The sequence below is a fragment of the Acipenser ruthenus genome, chromosome 23 (genome assembly GCF_902713425.1).
Source record: "Acipenser ruthenus chromosome 23, fAciRut3.2 maternal haplotype, whole genome shotgun sequence".
NCBI classification, from domain to species: domain Eukaryota; kingdom Metazoa; phylum Chordata; class Actinopteri; order Acipenseriformes; family Acipenseridae; genus Acipenser; species Acipenser ruthenus.
The window spans coordinates 26,331,817-26,359,620 of record NC_081211.1 but is presented as its reverse complement, the minus strand read 5'-3'; the positions used below and the strand labels follow the sequence as shown (position 1 = coordinate 26,359,620).

General features: G+C 37.3%; 1 protein-coding gene across 3 annotated transcripts in view; it reads right to left on the bottom strand.

The window, feature by feature from the left end:
* Positions 1–27,804, bottom strand: part of LOC117413444 (follistatin-related protein 5-like) — a 104,811-nt gene that overhangs the window by 48,837 nt on the left and 28,170 nt on the right. For all 3 annotated transcript variants that reach the window (XM_058997002.1, XM_034908828.2, XM_034908829.2), the window contains exon 4: positions 23,770–24,018. In XM_058997002.1, the coding sequence (XP_058852985.1) occupies positions 23,770–24,018 (249 nt within the window). The remainder of the gene's footprint in view (positions 1–23,769; positions 24,019–27,804) is intronic.

The window sequence follows — 27,804 nt, the reverse complement described above, 5'->3', positions numbered from 1 at the left end:
TTTGCATGCGCTGAGAAAGTAGCCATGTCCTAGAAAGTATTGTAGTGTGTTACACGTGGAGATAGGGATTAATAAATATGTGGTCCATATTAACTATATATACACCCACACATACAATAATATGTGATTTCATATTCCTCTGCTTCGCACTCTCCACTGGCTACTCGCATCCAATTTAAGATCTTTGCTCTTGCCTATCGCTCTATTCATCATACTGCCCATTCCCATCTCCAATCCCTCGTGCCTCTATATCTTCCCTCTCGCCCTCTCCGCTCATCCTCTAATGGTCGACTTGTTATGCCTTCTCTTCGCTCTCCTTCCTCCCGTGCTCACTCCTTCTAATCCCTTGTCCCTCTGTGGTGGAACCAGCTACCGGTTATTCTCAGGACTGTTCAGTCTTTTACTGTTTTTCGCCATCTCCTCAGAACCCACCGATTCAACCTTTATTTGTAAATTATATTTATAGATTGTTTTGTATTTTCTTTATTTTGCATATATTGTATATATGTGTTTGTTTTGCATTTTTATTGCCTGTACATTTACATATTTTTATATTTTGTTTAATTTTCTGTAAGTTATTTTGGATAAAAGCTTCTGCTAAATAATAATAATAATAATAATAATAATAATAATAATAATAATAATAATAACAATAATAATAATAATAATAATAATAATAATAATAATACCTAAACAGGTCTCCAGTTTCTCTTAACAGTCAGTGTTTTAATGAATACCATCAGATACTTGCTGTAAATTTGTGTTTTTCACTAAGCTAGTAACGCACTGTTTTCTCTCTTTTGGCATATAACTTGGGACCACTGCTTTTTAGCCTTTTGTTTTTTAATGTCAAACACAAATACCCTTCTAAAAAAAAAAAAAAAAAACAATAACCAACAACAGCAGCAAAAACATACCCATTAGATACTGCTTTGAAATTCAGACACAGATCCTTTTTAACATATTCAAAAAGCTCAGGCTTAACTGGGCTACCCTGAACTGTCTCTGAAGAACTGGGGCTCAATTACCCTCTAGAACTGGGGCTCAATTACCCTCTAGAAGTGGGGCTCAATTATCCTCTAGAACTGGGGCTCACTTACCCTCTAGAACTGAGGCACACTTACCCTCTTCTTTTGTAAGCACTGTATATGTGTGCAATATTCAGCAAAGGTCCCGAACATACCATGTTACCTGAACAAGGAGAGATAAGCTGTGCAAACCACTGGAGACTACTGTAATGCTGTTTTATTGATTTACTCTCCCTCTCTATGTCAGTTCATATTATCTGTCAACGTAATGTACATTACACAAATAAGGGGGGGTTGTGGCTTCAGAGAAACCCACCCAGTCCACCTATAAGCACTAACCAGCCTATAAATAGTTTCAAGTTGTCTGTTACCATTTGAATTTCTGTTTGCTGTGAAAAAAAACTGGGTTTCCTGTTTCCCACTGAGATAATTCTATAGCTGAAGTGGCCTGGTAGGATGAAGAGGTGATCACTGGCAGGTACACCTGGTAATATACAACACCACAGAACGTGTGTACACAGTGCTACAAAGCTTTCTGGCATATTGACCCATCCCATGCAAATACAAAATTCAAAGCTCATGCTCAGTGCACTACGCTAATGAATGCTACTGCACGCAAGATGCAGGCCAAAAGCTAATCAAAATAAAATCTAAATTGTTAAAAAGGGAGGGGGTCCTCTTAAGCAGTCCCTAATACCAGTTTCAAAACAAAAGTAATATGCCTGACACTTTTTTAATCCTGTTTAAATCTACGCTGATGGCATTTTTTTTTTTTTTTTACCTTGAGGGATTTTTTCCCCCACATGCTAATCTTACAGTGGCTTACAATGAGCATTACAACTACGGTGACATTTTATTTGATTTGTCCTGCTAGCATCTCAACTAAAAGCAATGCTTTATTCATTTTTCAAAGATAAAACAGCAACAACTGTGGCAGTGGTTTAGTTAGAATTCTAACAGTAGACCTTGGCGACTGACTACTGTAAGCTAAAAGTGTTGCTTACACTGGCTGGTCAGTAAAGCAGTTTATTCAACTCCCAGGTCTTACTCCTGAGCATGAGCACTGTAACTCTTAACGACATTAAGCACTGCAAAAAAGACCAGGAATAAATATCTCTGTAGATGCTGAAACAAAAAACTAAATCATCAAGGTACCATAACGGACACCTGTAATGACCTTTAAAACAATTACTTCTTATATGACTATGTGAACTGTTAATAGCTTTCAGCCATGCTGTGGGTAAGAACTGTACTAATATCTAGTCTTTTTGTCTTCGCTGGAGGCACTGCTAGCATTGAAGAGACACATCTTATTCTGGGCTAGATTAATTCATGCTTTACAAATCTGTGGTTATGTCCTCATGCCCCCATCTTTAAAATTGTGCTGCACTCTATACAGTACTTTGCTGTACTAGTCAGCAACCTTCCCAGTAATACAAGTTATCCATGCAACGATCTTTTGACAGTTTGTTAAAATGCTGTTAAGACAAGCTGTATTGGAACTGAGAGTGCCTGGGGACTGTCAACGTTTCAATTCACGCTGTTGAGCCCCTTCTGGAGGCTTTGTGTTTAGGCACTGCCTGGACCATAAAACAGAGCATAGAAGTCATGTGACGCAGGCAGCAGTATTGTAAATGTATAAACTGAATGTCAATCACACACACTCACGCAGCACCAGTGAGCACACAACATTGCAGATGTACAAACTACTCCCTAACGTCTTTAAAGCTTTATTTTTCAGACCACTTTAAAAATAAAAGTTTATTAACTGCTAATGTTAATACATGTGTTTAATTTTTTGTTAATGTTTACATAAAATACAGTATATTATTTTTTTTATCATTTGTAAATAGCAGAAAACTTTTTGGGATCAATTCGATTTTGGAAAATATGCAAAAAACAATGGGTAACACTTTACATTAGATGTCTTTAATTACTGTGTATTTACACAGTAGTCATTTAGTAAATACATGTGTACTTACACATAATGACATTGTAACTATGCATAATAACATTGTACTAATGTGTAAATCTGTTTCCACGATATAACCCTAACCCTTTTCTGATACAACTGTGGACTTACATATATCAAAAAGATTTACACATTAAGTACATTGTACTATGCATAATAACATTGCAATTATGTGTAAGTACACATGCATTTATTAACTTCTATGTAAATGCACAGTAATTAGAGACACCATGTAAAGCGTTACTAAACAAAGGGAACGTTGATGCATTTGCATTTAGATTATCATCAATGTGTACAGCATTTAGCTGATCAAAATACAAAAAATTGCCCTACATAGAATGTGTTAATTTCCTAAAATGGCCTTTGGTCCTGTAACTGGACAGACAGTTAGCTTACTTTTTGTGTATTTGCTTCAATTACTTTCATGGCACGAGCTGACATTTTCAATCACTTTACCCCTTCCTACTAGTGGAAACCAAATTGGCTGGGTTCCTAGGAGAGGTGTCCCATGCTCAAATTCTTCAAGGGTGAGTGGTACATCTATAATATGATTTCACACATCAAATTCAATTTTAAGTGAAAAAGAAAGCTCAGACCCTCTGGACATAGCTCGCTCTCTGTCGATGCAACTGTGCACTTTGGCCATCTGCCTCCTTAGAAAATATAAGCAAATGACAGAAATAAAGATGCACAGATCAACTGATGTCTCAACCTAATGCAATTATAATACATACAGGGTAAAAGCAGTCAACCAGCATGCTAACTCTTTATGAAGATGACACTTAATGCCTTTGAGTTAAGTCTACTGGTTGCAAAATAACCGTTGAAAATAGTCAGAGTCTCTTATCAATTTTGGCAACGTATTCTATAAATTTAGATACATAGGCTTCAAATGAAGTCTGGTTCTACTAATTTTTCTAAAATGTTTACCCTAGTGAGCCATGTAAATTGAATATAACTGCATCGTTTCCCATTTGAGCTACATGACAGCTCCCCTTAGCATCTTTAGATTAAATGTTTTCTTTCCAGGGCTGTGAGTAAAAACATCTCATGTCACTGCAGGAGGATGAGATAAAGTAAAGGAATCGTGAATCATCACTTCAGTGACAGTGTGTCAGAATAGAGTATCTGATGACATTCAGCCCACCTCAAAAGCAATAAATGTAGCCATCTTCTGTCAGAAGAAAGTTAAGCCTCATAGCTAACTACCAGTGTTGCTTTGCAGGGCCGATGAGACCATAATGTACAATCCTTTTGTGATAAGTGGAAGTGAAATGAGATACAAACCTATGCTGTCAGGAAACGTGGAGAGGAAACCACTGACAATTCCAGCTAAAGAATAAAGAAAGAATCTATTGGGTACACATTACCACTCTTTAGGGTAATATGGACGCTCAGTATGAATACCAGTAGCTTCACACTCTGTTGCTCCCATTCGTTGTATTATCAAATCTACTTGTCAGATTATACACAGTCCCAAACTGTACAGCACAGCAACAGCTCCATGCTTTTTCCCACTTACCATTAGTCCAAATACCAGGCACTCTATCTAAATGAAAAATAAAAATGAATGATTATATTTTTTAGATCATAGAATATATATGACAAGGGTCAGCACTCCAGTGTAACCATTTCACAGAAACTAAATAGCAAGCGACAAATTATTTATATTGTTTTTTTAATACACTGAACTTGCTCTGCACAGTATGTATACAGTAATTCTGTTTATCCTGCAATCTAATATTTAGCAGATTGTATCATTTATTTTATTTTGTTAGAAGTGTACTCCTTTGTATCATTTTCCACATTCCTTTGTCTGCTGCCCTTTGGGACCCCATGCAAACAAGAAAGCTTTTCTCAAGAACAAGAATAAAATATATTGCAGAATATTTGTGCACCATTTCCCAATTTCTCCATGTGCGCATACTTACTCTGTACGTCTTCAAGGTTCGTTGTGTGGATTTCAGGTTTTTGACGCACGCTCTGGGATTAGCTGGTCATGACAGGAAACAATGCTCTTTTCTGTCGTTGGTGGTTCTCAATTGCTCTGCGATTTCAAATATAACTTTTTTTCTGGGCCTTTGATCTGGCACCATCCCAGTGTGGCCATCAGTTCAATTTCCTCAATCCAATGAACAGTTGAAAAGATGACTAGATAATCCTAAAGATTGCTGCGATTAAAAGAGCAAAGGAAAATGAATCCTGAGCTCCCCATGGAGCATCTCTTCAGAGACGTGAAGGAACGTACATCATTCGCGGAGCTTTTCCTGTGTCCACACATCTTTTATTGCTGAATCCAGGCTGCCTCATCAATGTTTCCCTGTTGGGGACCCATTGAGAGTAAGCTCTCCACTTCTCACATCTTCTCCGATTATTGTGACAGCAGTATTCTCCTAGGCTAGGTTTCACACTGTCGAATCTTCCATCACTTCATTTCAAACTAAGTTTGCATAAGAGTATTGCCTTCTTGGATCCTTGTATTTTGCTTTCTGCTCCGATCTTCTGGGAAATTTGATGTCAGTTTAGACTATAACTTAATTTGCAATGATTTGTTGATACTTTGTATTAGATTAACCATGATTTACAAACATCAGCTTTCAAGACCTCACTTTTACCCTGATTAACTAGATAAAAACTCTATCAACAATGATTTGTATTGCGGATTACATCATTACAATTGTAATATAATTGAATGCCATTGTTCAACTGATGGAGAAAACATGACTACCAAGCACAAAAGTTCCATTCTGGATGATTGATAAAAAAAAGGACTGACAGTATGGTCTTTTTAAAACACAGGGAAAAAGCCTGCAGTAGACTATCTAACGCTGTAATTTGCAAAGAAGACACTATGGAAAATATGTTCCTGTCTCTAGTGCACCTTATTCTGGCTCCTGCCAACCCAATCCAAAACTAATGCACAGGATGACCCACATGCCCAGCCCAATGCAACATAGCAGAAACCCCTTGAAATGACACAATTCAAGGACATCTCAAATAAAAACACTTCACAGTACTCTTTGAAAGGTTGGAAACCCAAAGTGCCTTATTGCTGCAAATATGAGACTGATCAATCTATTGACAGTCTTTTTCTGTATGCATAAATGCAACACTAAAAGTCAACCTTTACCAGGGACGTTTAAAAATATCGGAAAATTGTTTGCTTGACTGCTGTTACTGAAGATGATGAGTTTTTCAAGGGACATGAAGTGGATGGGCTTTCTGGATCTACTTAAAATGCATTAACCATGATGATCAATGGAGCAGAACGAGAACCGGGATGCTTGGTGCATACTGCCCAGAGAGTTCCAAGATAATAAGTAGGGGCAGATTTAACATTGAAAGCTTCAGCAGTTTTATTTTACATTTATTGCATTTATTCCATATCAGCTGCCACAGCCGATGTTGGACCACGCTCACCACTTAAGGCAAATATTGCCTGGAATAGTTTGTTCTTGAAACTGTCGTTGATGCTGACATAGTGATTATCATTTAAAGGAGAAAGCTTAAAAAAAAAAAGTAAACGACACCATGCCACTAGAGCTCGGTTTTCTCAATGGTATACATAACACTTGTCTGGTACAGCATAATTGCAGAGATGGAACTTGTTGGGGAGAATTTATTGTAGCCTCAGAGTCTGCGGAGTTTACATCAGAAATGTACTGTGCTTTCCTCACCAACCAGTTGCTTGGAAAGATATAGAAGCAGTTTCAGAATAAACACCAAAGTGATAGACATGTCAAACTTCTCATTTAATTTACAGTAACACCAGCTCAGACTTGTTTTAGCCTTCTGACACTGAAGAAATGGCCGAAATACATCGTTATCTCCTGCAGTGTTTGCAAACCGCTTTAGAATGACATTTTCAAATGATCAAAATGATTTCAATTGAAGTTATTATCAAAACAGACAAGGACTTTGAAGATCGTTTAGGCGCCACCGTTTCCCCCACTGTAAGCAGATAGCCCATGTCCACTTATGTAAAGTTCTATAGATGACTTCAATCACAATGTTTCAGCAAAATAAAACAGGTTGTGGGCTAAGCAGAGTTCATGGGGTTCAGAGAAACTTTGAATAAATTGCAGTGCATCATCTATACTGCAGCAAAAAATGAAAACTTGAAAATACTGTACAGAAAACATATGTTAGATAGAATTTATTCCCAGTCTAGATGCTTGATGCCCTGTCATTAGTGATAAGCAATGTGACACTCAATAGTCTATCAGCGATGTTATATGTGAACAACATAACAGGGTATAATGCTATTCGGATGTTTGGCAAGACCAATGGGTGCTATATTTATAATGCACTACTCTTTACATTCATTGCATGGCAACACAGAATAAATTAGATTTAATGAAGGCACCATGCTGCTGTGGATCTGCATTTTTGCTTCAAGTTCAGTTCGGTTCAAAGCACTTTGCAATAAACACCACTTCATATGACTAGGCAATCTGCTCCCACAGTGCAGTTCTTGTACATGTATTGAACAGATACATTTACACAACAAAGAGTTCAGTTTGCAAGAAAAAAAAACAGAAAATAAAACAGAACTACCACCATCAGGAGAGCATTTGTTATTTTATAATGTTATGACTGTAGGGAATAAGGACTGGTATGTCTTTAAAACATTAGATTTACTATTGGGTCAGATGATATCAAATCATATTAAAGTAAAACAAGGATCTGTCTATTTTGGGGTGGGTCAATATATCTACCATGGCCCATTTTCAAGGAAAGACGTGATAATGTCCTGCCTAGCTATGTAACTCACGTCAACAATCCTTATACTGCTGAACTCTCCTTGATCAGGCTGATTTGGTTACATTTACCAGTGGATCCCTTACATATTAAAGTGGCGGTAGCTTATAAAACACATGTCTATTTTGCACTTTCGTTCACTGTACAGGTCTCAAAGGTGCAGTTTTGAAAGAAAATATGATATTGGCAGCATATCTTTTCTTGATCAGTTTTAAAACATGACATCTGGTACTGCACTGGGTAAAAGAAAGTTCTTAGTTTGCTTGCTTTGTCTTCCAGGATATCTGTTACACTTGTACTTCCTAGTTCATTTTGCCCGAGGGGAAGCTTCTTCGGGGTCAAACAACTTACTTACTGGCTGCAAATCATGTCAGTCATAAAGGGAAGCAGCCAGTTGGTTACTATCCAGATTGGGGCCACATATTTCCACATTTTTTCCAAAACAGATTTTTTTCAAAACTTCGAGTTTGATACGTAATTAGTGAACAAATGTGCATAACGTGGAAGGTATGGAATTATTTTGTTAGCTATAATCTTTTCAAAAGTAGATTATTTACTCAATGTTATCCAACAGTGTTTGGCTGTAAGGAAACATTCAGTTCCTTATCATTTTGCTCAGTGAATGATTAGTATTTTATTTCCATTGAGGTAGGAATTGCATGTCCATTCAAAGTAAACACGTGAGGATTTGACACACTAGCCTTCCCCATTCAGTCATTAATAATCCATCTGAGTCTGGTCTGCCCAAATCCCGGGCTTTATTCTCATCTTCCCTCCTGTCATTCATACATTGCGATTTGAAAGGAAAGCTCTTGGGGGTCTAACAAATTGACTTTTAAATTGATATGATGAATTTACATTTTTGTACCTTTTCACAGGCTCTTCATTACTGCTTGACAAAGCGAGCTAAATTAACACTACTTGCTGGAAAAAATGTGGGCCAGTTTGATAATATTAACATGAGATTTTAGCTGCCGTCCCCCAGAATTGCCATTTCTCCTCAAGGGCTTTCATTCATGTGACGAGGACTCGTATGAGAGCAGTAAACGTAGAGCCCATTTCTGAAACTCTAATTAGAATGCTTGATAAAACTTTGAAAGAATCCCTTTCCATGTGCATCCTGTTTAAATGAGGTATAAGACCACATCAATCACCCTACTGAGATAAACAGGGATAGGTCTCTTGGGCATATTGAAGCGATTTTCAGAAACCTGCTGCTGCTAATGTTTTATTTTGTATATTATGAATAATATTTAGTATTTCTGAATGTGTCTTGTGTTGACAATATTAAATAGCTCACTATAATTCATACAAATGTTCTCTGTTGATTCTTCTTGTATGTTTCGAGGGCTCTTAATCCCTGGCCCGAACAACTGCTTTGTGTAGTTTGATGATTTATTTCCTGTGATTAGCTTTTTTATTTACAGCTTAGTTTTCTTCTTTTTTTTCCCCAAGTGCTAATCACATTAATCTTTGATGCCAGTTTTTTTCTCTTTTAATTTTCCCATTTTGCTTTCTCAAACAATCTGTCCAAGCCTTCTCTAATCTATTATGGTTTCCTGCAGTCAGAAACGTGGGTTGGTAAATTGGGTTAGCACCAAAAATATGCATGATCTTCTATGTCTTTATAGAAAATCAAACTGCTACAGACATTGACTTACCATTTTAGGTAGCGTTTTCTGTAGGAACAGTCATCTAACATGAACCTGCTTTTGTTCCTCAATGTGTCAAACATGGATTCAGTTGATCTAAATAACACAGTTGTTTAAAAATAAGTGAATACATTGTATAAAAGGATACCTCATATTCTATAAGAGACGTTATTTTTTTTAAAGATTATATTTAACAATATTAGTGCAGTAATGTTTAGCAAACGAGATCAGCTCAATACCCAGTGTCTGCTTTCAAATACAATACATGCTTATTCTTTGAAGGCAGTTTTACAGAATCCTCCATATTTTTTCCCCCCAATAAAGTCAAAATGGAGAAACCCACAATTGGTCAGGTGTCCAACAAGGCCAAATAATGAATACCTGGGCTGAGGCCTTGCCTCCAGGATTCAGTAGCTTGGCAACATCCATTACTTAGGTGTGGCAGGTGAACAGAGGCAATTAACTTCACTGCAGGTACCGAGTGAGAATGCCCGGTGAGTTGAATCTTCAATCCTCTTGAATGGGAATTGGTTTGCAGCAGAGTGGCAACATTCAGACTTGGGTATTTTTAAATTGGATGGAGATAAAAATGGACAAAATAATAAATAAAATGATAAAACAAAAAAATAAATTGAAGGAGAACCAGAGTGAACCCCCTTGCTAAAATCCCCTGTGGCCGGAGGCTGAGCAGATATTGTACATTGAACTGCAGGTGCTGATCCTTGAGAAATGTAATCGTTGGTATTTTACAAGGGATTTAAATGTCAGAAGCTCGATATTGTATTGATAGAGAGTGAGGTCCCAGTGGTGATTATTTCATCTAGAAAAATAAGTCATGTGCAACAGTAGCAGCCTAAATTAAAGAACTGTAAAAAAAGTCATTGGAGAGTTAGATGGCCCTTAAGAAACTTGATATAAGGCAGTAGAAAGAGCAAAGTACAGAATATGCATTCAGTCACGGAACAGGAATTTCTGAGATTACTGCAGGACAAGCAAAATATCTATCATTGGACACTATTTTAATACATACAATATTTACTGTGCAGGTAAAAAAGGACAACCTGGTGCAAATGACGCCTTCAAGATGGGTTAAACCAGCAGCTCAACCCCAAACTGATCTGATGCTAGAGCCCTATTCATTAAACTCTTAACTCATTTCAAATATATTTGTCATAAGAACATAAGAAAAAATTACAAACAGAGGAGGCCATTGGCCCATAAGTGCTTGTGCAATTCCTAGTTGATCCCAGATCATTGTCAACTCAAAGCATAACAATGACTCGCTAGCAACAACATAGCATGGTAGACCATTCTGAACATTTACCACTCATTTTCTAACTGTCCTTTGTTCCAGTTTAAGAACAGACTCTTGCTTTAACTTGATAGCCTCCTTGAGATTTGAAATCATAAAACTTAATTAAACTGGGTCCACCAGTATATCATTTCCTTTTAGATTCCAGTAAGACATGTTGAAGAATTGAAAGCTAAACCAGACTAGGCCATTTTAGTTCTGTCTCTTTGTGTAAAAGTTGACCATAAAACTCTTATTTCTGACAGTTCACCTTCACCATCCCCTACTGTATGTTTACAGCAGTACTGTATGTCAACATTGAAAATCACTGGGGAACTGGGATTTGAACTTCAGATATCCTAATCACATCACTGGGAGCCTTCCTGCTGTGTGAAGTTAGAGCTCCCTTAGCACTGAAGAGATTCCCATATGCTCAGTCTGCATACTGTCCTGGATGTGCACAGTATAGTGCAACTGGATCCTACCACAGCCTGGAGCCCGGGTTCCTCAATCAGAGCTGGAATTTATTATTTTCCATACATGTCAATATTATTGTGATCAACTTAGAGAACAGATAGTTCAGTCAGGAAACACCTGCGCTAGATTATTAAAACAGACTGGACAACACTGCTACATTATACATGTTTTACACTACATTCTTTGGGCTTGCCTTTTGAGGTACCCCTGCCCATATATTAGTTTGCAGATACTGACTGTAGGGAAGCTATGGCCCAGGAGGCAGGTTAGTTACCCTCCCCCGATTAGACGAAGCCGAAAAGCAGGTGTAGGCTGGGGAGGAGGAGGCGAACTCTGACGCACAATGGGGACGTAATGGATTGAAGCAAGATATAAATCATTTACTTGACCATCACTGGACAGATTGTTTATCAAAGGACAACCAAGATACTAGCTATTCGATTGACAATTTGATCTGGTATTGGAAGCGCCCAAAATATGCTTGATGTTTACGTGACAGCAAGAATGAAACGAGATGCTGAGGTTGACCAGTAAAACCAAGGTGCTTATTGTGGTGCTATAAGATTTGAATCTTACAATAGATCTTTAAATAGATGCTCAATACCCATAGGCATTGTATTTCTCCTGTAAACAACTCATATTCCAGGCTGTCATATCCTGATCCAGTGAGATTTCCAGCTGCCAGTGCACCTGCAGATCCATTTTAATCACTGCCTCTGCCATGGCTGATTGGTTTAAGTTGCAGTACAGCGGAGATAAACAGGTGTCGTCTTTACTGTGTTCAGCAATTCACATGTATCTCCATGAGACTGTTTACAGTAGAGCATCCAAAGGGAAGTCAGTGATTTGTATCTAGATTACTCAAAAAGCAATACAATACAAGCAGCTGCTTATGGTTTACAACCGTGTGATGTCGTGCTGACAAACTCGCATCTTGACAAAGCCAAACAACGGTTTTGTCAAAACAGGATAAAATGAATAAAATACATTTCTATATTCATGAAATGCTTGTGTACAGTATGCAATACCGGCTGGCTTTACTAGCAGACTATTCTTTTAACTTTAATTAAATATAAAGATTTTTTTAGAAGACAATGAAACCAATTATATAACAGAACGTAAAAAAGTTTCTTTTTATATAAAATTTAGTCAAGCTCTTTAAAGACATAGATTTTACACACAAAGATAGTTATTATAGCTCACTGTATAAAGTCAAGAATTTACTCGAGAGTGGCGCATCCGGTAAAGGCACTCCGCGTAGAGTGCAGGATACGCCCCATAGCCTGGAGATCGCCAGGTCGAGTCCAGGCTATTCCACTGCCGACTGTGGACAGGAGTTCCCAGGGGGCGGCACACAATTGGCTGTGCACAGCCCAGGTGGGGAGGGCTTAGGTCGGTCAGGGTGTCCTCGGCTCACCACGCACCAGCGACCCCTGTAGACTGGCCGGGCGCCTGCGGGCCTGCCTTTAGTTGCCAGGGGCTGCGTGGTCCTCCGACGTGTAAATCTGACTGGGCAGTCGGGCACATGTGATTTTTCTTTTCCAAGTTTATAATCAAGTATGCTGCATAAATATACCAATACATTACAGTAAAATCTTTGCTTAGAGACAGTAAATGTGTATATGGCATGCTGTTTGTTGCTATCAACTAAACTACTGTCTTGTAACTAAAAGGATGTAATTTCTGAATTTGACATAATACACAGGAAGAGAGACTTTTTCCTATTTTTCATAATAAAAACATTTTGAAATGTCATAGGTTGCTTTATTTACTCAGGTTTAATAAAAAATAAATTTTCATTCCCCTTTAACCTGACACTTGAGACAAGAATTATGAACGCGATGGTAACAAGCTGTAATTGTTGTATGATTGATAGTCAATAGCCTTTGACCCTTAATGTTGCCAACTGTGATGCCATCTCTTTTTAGTCAGGCTTCAAAAGGACACCATTCTCTTTCTCATGGGAGGCCCTCATTGAAGATATTTACTAAGAGGAATACTATTAATCGCCTTCCTAATGAGCCCACAAGGCATTCTTTTATGTGACACTAATGAATGTTAAATGACTCCTTAAATCCATGGACTAGTCACTGAGCAATCTTAATCACAGGCCCAGCTTATGGCAATGAAAATAGGGTTAAATGAGACACTCATCTAACACCCAAGTGACATTCTTGTCATTTATTCTTTGGTACGCCTTACACATGTTTACATTTGACAAGAAAGCCTGCTAAGGGATTTTGCTTTAGATGCAGTGCAATTTGCAATTTACCGGTAAATCGCAGGCTCAGTTCAGTTTATATCATGGAACAGTCCTGAGACACTGCTTCCGACAAATTTGCCATAAGATATTCTAATAATTTATTTAGAGGTCTTTTTCTTTCCTTTTGTAGATCAGCTCTTCTGTAGGTCTGCCAGACCGTTCCACGGGCCATAGCCATGTTTTTGAAACTCTGTACTGTATACTCCAAATTCCTGATTTTGCATGCTTTTCAGTAATCCAAACATATTAAGACTTTACACACTCAATTAGTTATGATAACATTTACAACTTATGGTATATTATTATCTACAACTTTATGGTATATTATTATTTTTAAAATGACTGGTAGATCACACTTCACGATACATTTTACCCTTTCCAGCAGCTGCCCAGTTAGATCACTTATCACAGAAACTCTGTAACAAGTTATATACACTGTATAAGGCAGCATTTTTTTTTTCTATTGCCACTCTTCCTGTTCTAGCCAGTGACCGTCATGCACAGGTTGCAGCTTTTTATTTTATTTCTCTGGTGGTCTTGATACATCAGCATTATGAATGAAGGGTTTTATAGAATATGTAGTTTCAGAGGGGGAAATTAAAATTCATAACACAGTGACAAGGTTGCCCTTTCACTGTAATTGAGCCTTCGGGGAAGGTAATATTAGAGAAAGGGGTCCCCACAGACTGTCAGAGCAGCATTTATTTCACTCACTTGTCATTTTTTCTTTTTTTTTTCACAGGATGCAGAGAAAAATGCTTAATTCAACAGAGAAAATATGTATTTAAATCAATAGTATTTCAATTTAAAGTAGTAATAATAATAATAATTTAAAAAAAGTTTTCAATAATAAAACAAAACAGCAGCCTTTTCAGAGGAGGAGAAAATACGCTGTGAGAGGAAGTAGGTAAACAGTATAGCTTGTAGGCTGTCACGTAGGGGAGGGGAGTGGGGGGGTACTTTTCAATTCAGTAACTGACTCTGCCAGCCCCAGTACTTCAATCAGTCACCCGGGGAGCTGACTACAGGACCACAGCCAGTCACCTTGTCCCAGTTTGTCACTCAGTGATTTAGCAGTCCACTCCCATTCTCCTGTTAACTTGTCTGCCATGTCACTGCTATTCAACTAGGCTGTGGACACGGTGCATAACCCCATTCTTCAGTCCTTTCTCTCAGTCTCATTCCCTACAGTATATTAGTTGTCAATTACAGCACAAGGAAACCTGTCCCCAACGCAATTTATCACAGAGTCATTACTGTAAATGATTCAGGGATGCCTTCATACAGCACTGGGGTGTTGGAGACTTCATTGGATTGTAATGCATTTACTGTACTGGCTTGCAAATGACAGCTGCTACGTTGCATATAAAAGACAATGATCACTGCTCTAGTGCTTATCAAGAGGCATAAAATATTGAAGTACACTTTATTCTTGAACTGGAGTTTACACAGCCACAGTATAATGTACTGTATTCCAAATAAATGCATTAGAACACCAAGAAGAAGCAGGATACATTTACATGTGTACTCTCTCCTTCTCTCAGCACATCCTGTATGTCTGCCAATACATTGTAATGCACCTGCAGAGCATGTGGGGGCCTTATATTGAAAAGAACAATGAAAATATCAAACCTGCAGTATTTGCAAATTTACAATTTTATCTGAACATGTATAAGATCAATACTGAAATCCAGAGAGGTTGCTTAAAGGTTACTAGCTAATCCTTTTTATAAGCAATTGGACTGGAAAATTAATTTGTTCCGGCTCTGTGTTTAATTGGAATTTAACTCGAATATAATTTGGGGTGGTATATAACTCATGCTGTTTGATTAAGGGTGTCTGTAAAAGTGCTCTCTACTAAAACCACCAAGTGATGTGATTTTTCTGTTTTCTAAGTTTATAATCAAGTATACTGCATAAATATGCACATGCCCTAGGGGTATGGGGCACAGTAAAATTCTTGTTTACATAATAGAAAGTCAAATGAAAAATGAATACAATCCTTGAATGACAGGCTATACCTGGACAGTTCTACTGCATGTATGCCTTTATTTGCATTTTACAGCACACTGTGTAACCCAGCACAGTTTACCAGTCCCACACAATGACAGATTAGACAGGTTTTACTGTACTTGAGCACAAGTTTGTACTGTACATGCATGTTTTAGGATGGAATTATAATAAACCAGAGTAACAATTTCACTGATATGATTGTCCAGAAAACAGAAATCAAAACAGGCAACACTAACTATAAAACAAAGCCACATTCAAAACCGCATTAACTGCATTCTACAAACGTCTATAGTGTCTTCTACTGAGCTCTTCAGAAACCCAGTCTGTGCTTGTGGAATTCTTGAAAGATTAGTCTAGGTGTACAGAACCTTGTAACTACATATGTTGTCCTTGCTCTTACCTCTTTTGTATCAGAATACAATCAACAGATAAGGTGCAGATTTGACATCCACTGTATATACAGTAGGCCCTCCTCTTAATCAATAACAGGACCGTACATCTTGTATGATAAACACTGTTCTCTCTCTCTCTGCAGGTGTTCTTGACATCTTTGATTCCTTTGACACTCAGGCTTCCCCGCAGTCAAACGACAACTGAATGTAATGTCAATCACACTCCCTGGCAAGGAGAACACAAGAGCTGGATATTCAAATTTTAATGTACTTCTGAATTATGATTGAACTTGGACCCTAAAAAATGTAATATACTGATTATGTAACAGAGATAATTACCAGGCAGAAAAATGATTGCTAGGAACACAAACCTTTGCTGCTGTAGAAAAAAAAAAAGAAAGAAAGAAAGAGGCAGCGCTTAGGCAATTTGTTGTTTAAACAGCTCATTTAAATGAGAAGTCAAAAGGTTTAGAAAAAATAAAAAAGTAATTTCTACTGATTATTCACTGTCTGGGACATCTTTCTGTTAACAGATCTGTCTGTTCTTCCTCTTACACGCTCGCACACATGCATGTATATATAACTGATGGCCACTGTACTTGTTACTTTCTATGAATAGTGTTATCTACTGTACAAAGCGTGGCTTTTAAACCATTGATGCATTTTAAAAAAACATTTGCTGCTACTACTGCTTTATTTCTAATTCAGATTTGATGACCAATAGCAATGGATAGCATATTCCTAATACACCTCATCTTACAGTTTAATTTATTAATAAGCAGACTAAACAGTAGCGGCTACACAAAGAAACCACTTGCATGTTTAAAACCCTGCATCATTATTCAGCTGTACTCAACCTAAGACTACAGACCCAAAAGAACCACACTGTGGAGCTCAAGAGGCACACTGTATACGACTCAAGAGCTATCAGTACGACAGCCCTGTCCTAACCCATACTGAAGAGCAGGGAGAATAAAAAAGATATATCTTACTTTATATACAAACCAGAAACCATGCAGAGAAACAACAATAACACAGGCTGGTGACTCCCATAGCTGGCCTGTGCATTAGGAACATATTTTCCTAAGCGGCTTGCAATACAATTTGTTTGAATATGTCCTCACATATTACCTGTCACACTGAGGTGTTCATCAAGCTAGGGGAACAGCAGCTTTTCTAATGACTGCAAAGTACAATGTGTCAGGAAATATTAGAGCAAGTGACCTGAACCCCAAAGGAGAGCAAACCTTCAATGCAGAGTATTCCCCCAAGAAGTCCTTCAAATATTACCCACCATGTGGCTAGTGCGTTAACAACTGTTACTATATGCAATACACATATGACAGTAAGGATAGTCCAGCTGAATTAATGAAGCCATTGGAGCTCTACTGTGCCTCACTTAAGAATGTATACAGTACGTTGACTTGGCATGCAATTCTAATTATATCACCGTGTGACACCGTTTTCTACCACAATTGTGTCGCTTATAAAACAGATAGAAATGCATTGGTAGATGATTGCAATTTATATTGTATACAGGTCAGTCAATGTAAAGTGTTTCTGTGGCAGGGCAGAAGCCCTGCTGCTATAAATAATGTGTGTGTTTGTGGGAATGTAAGGTTGGCAGGGATGAAGTTAAATCTGTCCTTGCCAGCCATCACAGGTGTGGCCATTCCCCAATTAGGTAACACCTCAGTTCAAACTATTAATTATTTTCTGTAATTTTCTGGTATTAGAAAGCAGTTGCACTTCTGACAGCAGCATAATTACAATTTTCTCTGCACCATTCTTCAATCAAGAAAAACGTCTCGCTTTTGTTTGTGCAGCAATTCATCCACCACTTAACAGGCCACGGTACCTTGAAAAAAAAAATGTTTTTGACAATATTTTCAAAAGACAGAGGAATTTAATTTTGCCATCAATGCACTCGCTTTTTAAAAAGGACAATGCAGTGTTATACTACACATCAATAACACTGAAAGATTATTGTCAATTGTTACTCCAATGTTAAGAACAGATACATTTTTAAATAATGGAGAAAATTGTATTTCTTTGTTGGATTGTGAATTGGGAGAGCAAGTACTGTAGGATTTTAGATTGCCAAGGCGTAGCTGGCTTCAACCCTTCAAAGCGGCTTGTAATTGTGATTTCTTAGATTTTGACAAGCTTGGATTAAGTATTGGCACATCTAATTGCTATATGCTGCAATACAGATTGGCACTTTGGAATAAAACGTTCTTTCAATAGATGTGTAGTACTTGATAGTCCTAACAAAGTATGGGTGTGTGTTCCTAATAGAAGCATCGAGATTCACAGTGTGTTTCTAAGGCACATACAGGAGTAAGTTATGTGCAAAAACTTAAACTGAGTGAGACACAAAAACACATTTGGAGAGAATTTTTTTTTACATTTTAGAATCTTTTGCAATGACATTGGTGGAAAAAAATAAAGAATGTATCATGACGACATTTCTGTCGACATTCTAGACATTTCAATGTGGCTATTTTACACAGAAAAAAACTAAAAAGTAAAACAAAATACTCTGTACTTGAAGATTTGTTTATGAAATTTAGAAAAGGGAATAATGTTTTTAAAGAAAATTTCTTGCACTAATTATCAGTGTGTGTGTGTGGGGGGGGGGGGGGGGGGGACTAAGTTGGTGCTTGAGAAAGTGAAATATGTTTTCGAACGTTCTTTTCTTTGTATGCTCCTGTCTTAAGCACCTTTTGTGTTGAGCTCTAGACATTGCTTTGAAATATAATTGGCATGTTGAATATTTGTGTTCATCATACCCTGCATTGCAATTATTTTAAGTTAACTGAGTTTAGTACCGCTTTCACTGAAGCATAATGTGCACTGCAGTGACCACTTTCCAGCTGGTATGCATCAGAGGATCTTATATTCTCGATTGCCTACCAGAATGCATTAGAGATGAGCCGTTATCTAGCCCAAAGAACCGAATTGAAAAGTCATGGTATCAGGGCACCCAGCTCCCGAACTCCAATGCTTATCCGGTACACCAGGCTTAAATGTTTTTTGGGAATGAAAGACACCATTTGTTTGTCAAAACTAGGACGTTGCAAGCAGAAATATATCTGACATTTAGGTACGACTGCAGACTAAACCAGGCCTATTGCCAGATCACAACCCCAAATCAGGGTCCAATAGGATGAACTTGACCAATGCATTCAGGAAACCAAACCCTGTAAAATCATTGGGCTGATACCTCATGCCTCAGGAGTCCTTCTGATAAATTCCATTGCTCATGAACCCAAGTAAAGTCAGCTGCTGGGCACGGGCTACCTTCATACTACAAAAGAACCATCAACAGGGGATGTAGTAGGACATCTGTAAAACTTTGCTACAGCATGCTCCATCTTAATAGAATTTCAGCATGTCCCTTGAAGTGGTCAGCACTGCTGTACCTGACAACAATCCCATGTGAAATGAATTAATAAGCTTCAGGCAAAATCTAATTAAAAAAAAAAGAAAAGCATCCACTGTATTATAGGCCAATGCATTTCAGAGAGCGTGTATCCAGAGGATAGGGAGTAGCATGAGGCAAGTAGGTTTTGGCATACAGCAACTTATACTGGCCTTGTAGTAAGTAAACAAAGAGATGTCAGTGCCGCCTGTCATGATTGACAAATGCAGTTGCCTTTTTCGACCGGAGGGATTTATTTGGAGTTCCGTGGGATTATGTTATATTTAATTGGAGGACGGGAGTACATTGAACAAACAGAGGTGTCATATCCGGACAAATGCTGCTCAGGGCTAAATAATTATCTTCACAAGGATGGAAACCTACAGAGTAAGTAAGTCTTGTAAATCTCTACACAGGGCATACATTTTGAACTGCAAACATGATAATGGATCTTTGGGGATGAATAAACTTAATGAGGACGGTGATCTGTACAGTGCATAAGGGGAAACCACTATAAAACAGGTGTTTTTATAACCGGAAAGGGATAATGACATTTTATAAGCAGTTTATCCTGAATTGCAGTTCAGTTCTAACGGAAACAGCTTTCTAGAGAGACTTCCTATACTTAATCTAGGTAATACATTATCTTAATTTCCAGTGTCATAATCTATTTCACTGTGTAGACACAATGACATTAGCTATGAGATGAATGGAGACATTTTTAATCCTTTGTCTCAGAGCAGCACTGTAGAAACTGCATTACCTTGTATCTCCGTCATGCCTTTTAAAGACACTCTTAATTAAACTTAACAAGCAGACCAATTATTTAGGTTAAGCAGACATTTTTTGTACTGCTCTAATGCCAACCATTTCTATCAGTTCTGAAATAAAAAGAATATTGTTTTCAACGTATTAACATTGCTTTCAAAGCTCTATTAGAATTGCAAGTCTATTACAGTGTCTCTTGAAAAAACAAATAACTAAGAAGCCTGGCAACACACTGAATGAGAAACACTGACAAAAGTCTGATTACTTCCGGGATGGTCCTGTTATTCAGAAAAACAGCCAAGTCAACATCTGCTTCTATAGTTTACCATGAAGTTGAAAGGTCACAACATCACATGATTAGAGAAGTCCAGGAAGCAAAACAACAAATGTGAGAATACCACACACAAGTAAGCAGAATGAAGGAAAATATCATAAAAAGGAACATGTAAAAAATAGATATTTACATTTGAACCTTATTTAATCTTTCTATTGTGTACAACGCTAGAGCTTAAAATAAAATTCTGTAAAAACCTGGTATCTTGGGCTGCCAACTATATCAACCCATTAGACTGTATATTATAAGCACAAAAGCTTGGTTCTCTACTTAACAGATGATGGTAAAAGATGAATTGTGTTCAAAACACACCAAATTGAACACATGAACAATCAGGAAACAAAACAAGATTATACAACCCTAAAATATCTATTATCAGTTCTTATGTGCAGCTTCAAGACAGTGAAACAGGTGCTGCATTTTAATTATCAAAGAAATACTCTGATAACAGGCCCGTTTTCTTCTGGCAGGATTGTTTCTATGATGTAAATATGAATGTATCAAGTGCGTGCATTGAACAGTCTTAGAGTATCGGAAATACATGCAGAATCCTCTTCCTGAACTCTGTACTTGATGTGACTTTGGGACTGGAGCTGAAACTTCTTCCTGTCATCTGTGTGTTGAGAATGGCCCTCTGCTCAGGGAATCTATTGCAGCTTAGCTTGATGAATCAGAAAGAAAGAGCGGTCAGTCTCCACTACCCAGACTCCCTGCTGTGCGAAGGCTTTTTTTTTTTTAATGGGCGCTAGGGATAAAAACCATTTAAGTGTTTATTTTGTTTCATTATTATTTATTTTTTGTTTGTTTTACTTCAAGGTCATTGTGCCAAAATAAAACGAGAGATCAGCAGGAAAAGGTCAGTATTTTATTTTCATTTAAACTTCAGAGAAACCAAAGTCAGCCTATTAAAACTGCATTGGAATACATTTCAAACAAGGCGTGATTTGTTGTGTGTTTGCAGTGTTTTAATTGTTTTTGACGGGCAGAGGAGGGCCTGCCTTTTGTAAAACATTGCTGGCATCTGGTTTTGAGAAACACAAATTATAAATCAACTGTGTCGATTTACAATACCCTAAGAAGTCTTTTAACCTTACATTAGTTATATCTTCCTAATGTTGCTGCTATATAACTAGTATATTTCAGTGAAATATACTAGCAGGTGTAAAAATGAATTCCCTGTTCTGTGGTGACATTATCAACATTTCCAGAGGCGCAATGTATATTTAGACTAATAGAAAGTAAACTCAAGTTTCGCTAAAATGGGTAATAAATTGGGTAATAAACCAGCACGGTATTCTTTTATTGAAATACCTCGTAATGACTCAACGCCCAGAAACAATGTTGTCATCCCCAGATTTGAATGTAACATTTGCAGGACTCTGCTTCTGGTGAGGAAATGGGTACTCTGAGCTGTCAAACAGTCTCTAAGTAACGTCGATAGTATTGAACCGAAAGGGAAGTGTGTTTCCAAACATGGGGTGATAAAACAAATGTCTTGAGGGTGTCTCTTTTAAAAGGAGGGAGAGAAGAGGAGGAGGAGGAGGAGAATGATCAATTGACTTCAATATTCCCATCCCCATCTGAACCTTTTGATTCAGGAACTGAACTTACACACGTTACTACTGTAACACAAATAGTAACCTTCAACTTCAGTTTTACTAAAGGTGATAAACCCTTCAAAAGATAGATATGTCACATTTAAAATGTTTCGTGAAGTATATGGAAAACTACAAAGCGGTATGTAATATAATATGTTAACGTTATTCTGCAGGTTTCATTTGACTTTATGAAGCAAAATTAGTTAATTCTATAGAGTGCTGTATGTGTATGTGTGTTGTTTCAACTAGAACTGTCCACTTGCTTTGTTTGTTTTTACTTGCAGGCAAAGAAAATTGAACGTCTGCTACATAACCTAAACTATTTGAAATGTTGTTTCATGCTATGGAACATCAATGAAGTATCTGATGATGGATATTACACATTGCAGGGAATGTGAAACCCTTGATGTGCTCTGCAGTTTTATTACGTCTTTTGGTTTTTTCCCCCCCCCTTGTGTTGTTTACTTTACAAGATTACATTTCCGAGTCCACTAAAGAGCAAACGGATTGAAATTCTACTTGAACAAACCTTTTCGAATGCAATATATTACCAACACAGTTCATGAAGTTTGCACTAATTAATCAGATGGTTTGTCTCCTAAAAAATATGCTCTACAAAAACCTAATGAATGGTATAACTGCACATTTCTGTAGATAACTTGTGTTTGTGATACCCTTAATACAACTAGGACCCTTTATAATAATTATAATTTAAAAAAGCATCAAGGACATACATTTTATGTATGGTATATACATTAAAAAAACAAAATTGCAACTTCTGATTTTCACCTCTTTACAATAATTTGATTTGATCGAATCGTTATTCATTACCACTTACACTTCACAAACATTCTGGCAGTTCACGGATGCAATACAAGAGTACAATCTTGCAGGACTTCTAGTTATTCTAATATATACCAAATGTATTTATGTCCTGATTTGTTTTGCTTATGCAAACAAGCAGCTGCTACAACTACAGCTGCAACAAGAGGAATAAATCACTGGCTTCGTCTTCGGTTAGTTATGTGCCACCGAAATGCATTCCTCATTGCAAATTGGGAAAATTGAAGCAATGATTTATCAAGGAAAAAAGAAAGTTCACCACCGCTGTTCAGAAACCTTGAGATATGAGATTAAGGTCATTCCATCACCAAATAAGATTTTACGGTTTTCATTTTATACCCTGCATAATGATCAAACAGATTAGGTTGTATAGAGTCATCAATTTTAAAAGATATTTATTTATGTATTTATTTATTTTTAAAATAGGATTTAGTTTCTGATGTTGGTTTATTTGTAGTAACTACATTAAAATATGATGAATAAGTTCAGAAAACATTAATATTTAGTACCAGTTAACATTTTTAATGACCTTTTTAACAGGTGATATTTTAAAATGCTCACTATCCTTATGTATGTGCTTTCCACAATGTATTTTCCTCCCCAGCTGTTGTCAGTCTGGTTTTCTTGCTACATTCTCTAAATTGGCAGATACAACTGTCAGCTTTTCTCTGGAACAATGACAAAAGAAACCAATGTCTTCATGCTCACATTCTGAATTGCCTTCGGATGTGTAGCAGTATACCCTACAGCACCCGTGCTAAATACACTTTAATATGCCAATTGCACAGCTGCCCATTACGGATTCAACATGCACAATGGAGTCTGTTGTTTCTTTTCTTGTTTTGTATTTTTAAATGACTTTTAAAAATGACTGCTTAATATTAACTGTCCTCTCGCAAGCAGCAGGCAATCACATCCCGGTAGCTGAAAATGTGTGAGCTGTCCCCTCCTACCTTTGAAGAAGCAGTCTTTACTGTGCACAATGTAGATCTCCTTCTTCTGCAGACAAGAGGCACGATGAAGCTCGCAGTGATTGTCATAAAACCTGCCATCCGATCCACATACTGGTACAAAACTGGGCCGACATTTGTCCATGCAAGAGCACTCTGCTTTGCCAGTCTCTTCATGGACGATACACTGGCGCCCTCTTCCACAATATTTCCTCTCACAAGGCCCATGGAGTCCATCTTGTCCATAATCATCTAGTAATAAATAAATAAATAAATAAATAAATACAAATAAAACAAACAAGTATATTAAGCAAAATAGGATTCCTTTTTTTAATACAGGGAATTCAAAAACAAAAAACAGCCAACAGCTATATTTCCAAGGAGATACCAATGGGATACTCAATCACTAGAAATACTTAATGATGAAGAAAATTAATTGATAGAGATATATAGCTATATATATATATATATATATATATATATATATATATATATATATATATATATATATATATATATAGAGAGAGAGAGAGAGAGAGAGAGAGAGAGAGAGAGAGAGAGAGAGAGAGAGAGGAGATACACACACACTATATAGATAAATTATTTCCCAGTCTATAAAAAACAATAGGATACAAGCCCTCAAGGATATTATTGCAGTAGCTCTTCAACAAAGACCATGTCAAAGTAAAATTGTAAAAACAATCAGGAGATTGACTGCTTTCCCAATGTACCAATTAAAACTGTCTGTGCTTGGCTCCATTGACTTGTGTTGTATCGTATTGAACTACATCGTACATCGCAATGCGATCACCACGCTCACAATCCTAACAATTTATACAACACTAGAATAGATTTTATTTGCTGAAGAATCTTACCTAGTAGGATGTAAGACTGATACTGAAAAGTAAAAGGTAAAATCTGTGCTATAACTGTCTATATTAAATAAATAAATAAATAAATAAATAAATAAATAAACAAACAAACAAACAAACAAACAAACAGTGCCACTAGTGGTCAAATGTTGTAAGAACAGTTTGTTTGCTGTGGCGTCTCAGTGATGTATTTGCAGCAGGCATCTCAAAAATAAAGTCTAGTTTGAATCCTTAACAACATAATAGTGAGAGCATCTGCTGGCCAAACAATCGTTGGACAGCCAAACCCATTTTATTCTAATGTTCACCCAAATCCCTAAACAGCAACTGATCCATTGAAGGCAGCCCAGCTTGAATCTTAAAAATAATAGTAAAAGTTGTAAGTTGTAAGTGTCTAAAGGCTTGATCATCCCCCACAGCACCATGGCTCAAGGTTTTACACTGTTTCAGGGATTAGTAATAGACAAAAGGTCATTGGTAATCACAGAATTCCAAAACAAATTCTAGCTTATTATGAATAAACAAAGAATTGATGTTGGGGATCACAGGAGAAAAATGGGGTTTACCCATTCAGAAAACATTTTAAAGCCAGCTGAAGTGATTAACACTTTAATATACATCAAAACACATTCTGCTGAAACTCATCCGAAAATGACAGACACTGCATGTAATCCTAATGTCATAGAATACAAAGATTTAGATAGAAACCTGACAAATCTGGTTGGTTACAATCACACAATAAAGCAGCACTTGTAGAACTCAATGGCTCTGCATGTTTTTCTTGAGGTCGGTTACTTAAGTTTGATGTTCTGCAGTCATGACATTCCAACTCAGATTGCATTTCATGGGGTTCATGAAATGTAGCCTAAGCAAATAGATAAAGAAAACAGTCATTCATGTCACCTGAAGTCACAGGTTACTTTATATAGTTTAACAGCTGAAACTAATTACCTCTAAACAAATCAAGTCAGGCGTTTTCTTAGTGATGTAGTCTGGTAAATTACTTCTGACGGCCCTGCTTTTTCTGAATATCAATAGTGTTGAGCCTAGAAGGCAGATGTCTTCCTACTCAGTGCCTGCCTACTCTCTGTTAGGATGAAGCTGAATTCTTTCCAGTACTGTAGGAAAAGTTAAGCTTTCATTAAATGTTCACAAACTGCGTTTATACATACAATGCTTAGCCACTTAATGAGGACCTGTACCTAATACATTGGGTTGGGCTACCCTTTTCCCTGATTGCCATTGATCATACAGTCTCATGAAGATGACATGTGTCTTAGAGAAGCCTACCAACATGACTGTCCTGCTGTGGTCTCGAATGCGGTTAGGTCTTTACATTTCCTCATATGTGGCAGACGTTATGCTGCTCGTTCAGTTTTATAGTGCTGCAGGGATCACATGCCACATAACATCATAAGTTGAATTTGCCAAATGCAATTAGGGAGACAGGTCCTAATTATTTTAGTAGAATAGTGTATTATGTAGTACACATTTCTTAAGTTGTCTATTATAAAAAGCTGTATTTGTAAATAGTATGATGCATATACCTCAATTATGAATAGCAGACTACTCAAGTTGCCTACAGAAACAAATAAAAAATGTTCAGTATTAATGACAATAAAAAAATCTTGCAGTGCAAATGTATTTTACAAGGTATCCCAAGCTGAAAGGTAATCAAACCTTCCAAGATCAACACAGAATTTGCACATAGCTGACTAATTAAATAAGCCTCATATCCACATTCCCTGCGTGTTATTAAAACCCAATGACTTCCCTCTCCCACCAAGATTATAAAGAATGGTTATGGAAAAGGTAATCAGGTGAAACTGGGCGCTAACTGCCTGCGCTATTTATGAGCTCACACGGCTCTGCCTGAAACAGATATAATGCGTTTCATTTATCACTCATAAAGAAAAAGCCATTTACCTTGGTTAAAAACTGATCAACATGCAAGAAAGCCACAGTCTGCAACACTAATTAAATTGAGAAAAATAGGCCTGAACAGGTTGTTAACAAAGCTAAAATGACTCAAGTTTTTTTTTTTTTAAACTTAAACTTTAACAATGCATTTATATACAGTGTGAGGCTAATAGTGGGAAACGATGGCTCCCGAGATCAACTGAAATTAAATAGAATGTACAAGAGAATGCCAACATCTTCATGCCTGATGAAAATTAATTAAACAAATTAATTAGTTTAAAATAAATGTTGAAAGTAAGAATAGATAAACAGTATCCACAATTCATTTTTTTGCTTCAGTTTTACAGTAGGATTAATTTCTCATCCTTCCCCCACATTTAATTCCCCATGCTTCTCTCGCATTTTGGTGTTCAATGTTGTTTCAGTTAAAGCTGGATGATAGGCAATTACTTATATTGCTCAGATTATCAACAATCACTGTACAAACACAACCTCCACAAGAAACTGGACTGGCGTTACTGCCCTTATAAAAGAGGTAAAAATGTTACAAAGTGTAATAAAGCACAGTGAAAGCGTGGTAAAGCAGAGGTGAGCATTGTAAAGTCCAGAGAGCAAATTTAAAAGCATGGCAAACCATGGTAAACCTTGGTACTGTGAATCCGTAGTATGACCATGGGAAAAGTACAAAATGACCAATCTGCACACTTGACACATTTACTGGGGTCCTCATGCAAAAACCCATTAAAAAAAAAAATATAGAAATGAACAATGATGGTCATGAAAGGCGAGGGACAATAACATTGGCTATAGCCAGGCATAGTGTGTACAAAGCTAAATAAATAATACAAGATTCTGCCAATGCACTGAACAACAGCCCTTCACATTCAGTCCTGGGATTCTCTCCAGCAGACACTGACAATTGCAACAGTTGTGTCGTATTTGGTGGCGGTTTAGTGTTATGTTGAGGTCTAGGATGAGGCCACCAGACACATGTCATCAGTGACCTAAACTAGATTAAAACCAAGTAAAGCCAAGGCTTCCAGAGGAGCTTGTGTGTTAACCCACTGGACCATCTTGCCCCTGAATATCCCCTTTTCTGTCTCTCTCTTTTTCTGTTGTTATTGATCTTTGATGCATCGATCCTGCATCAGATCAGGGGGAACAATTCCACCTTCCCTGCCCCGGGAGCAGCCCTGAAATGGACAGATGCACTGATGCGCTCATATTTACGTGCTGGTTTGATAGC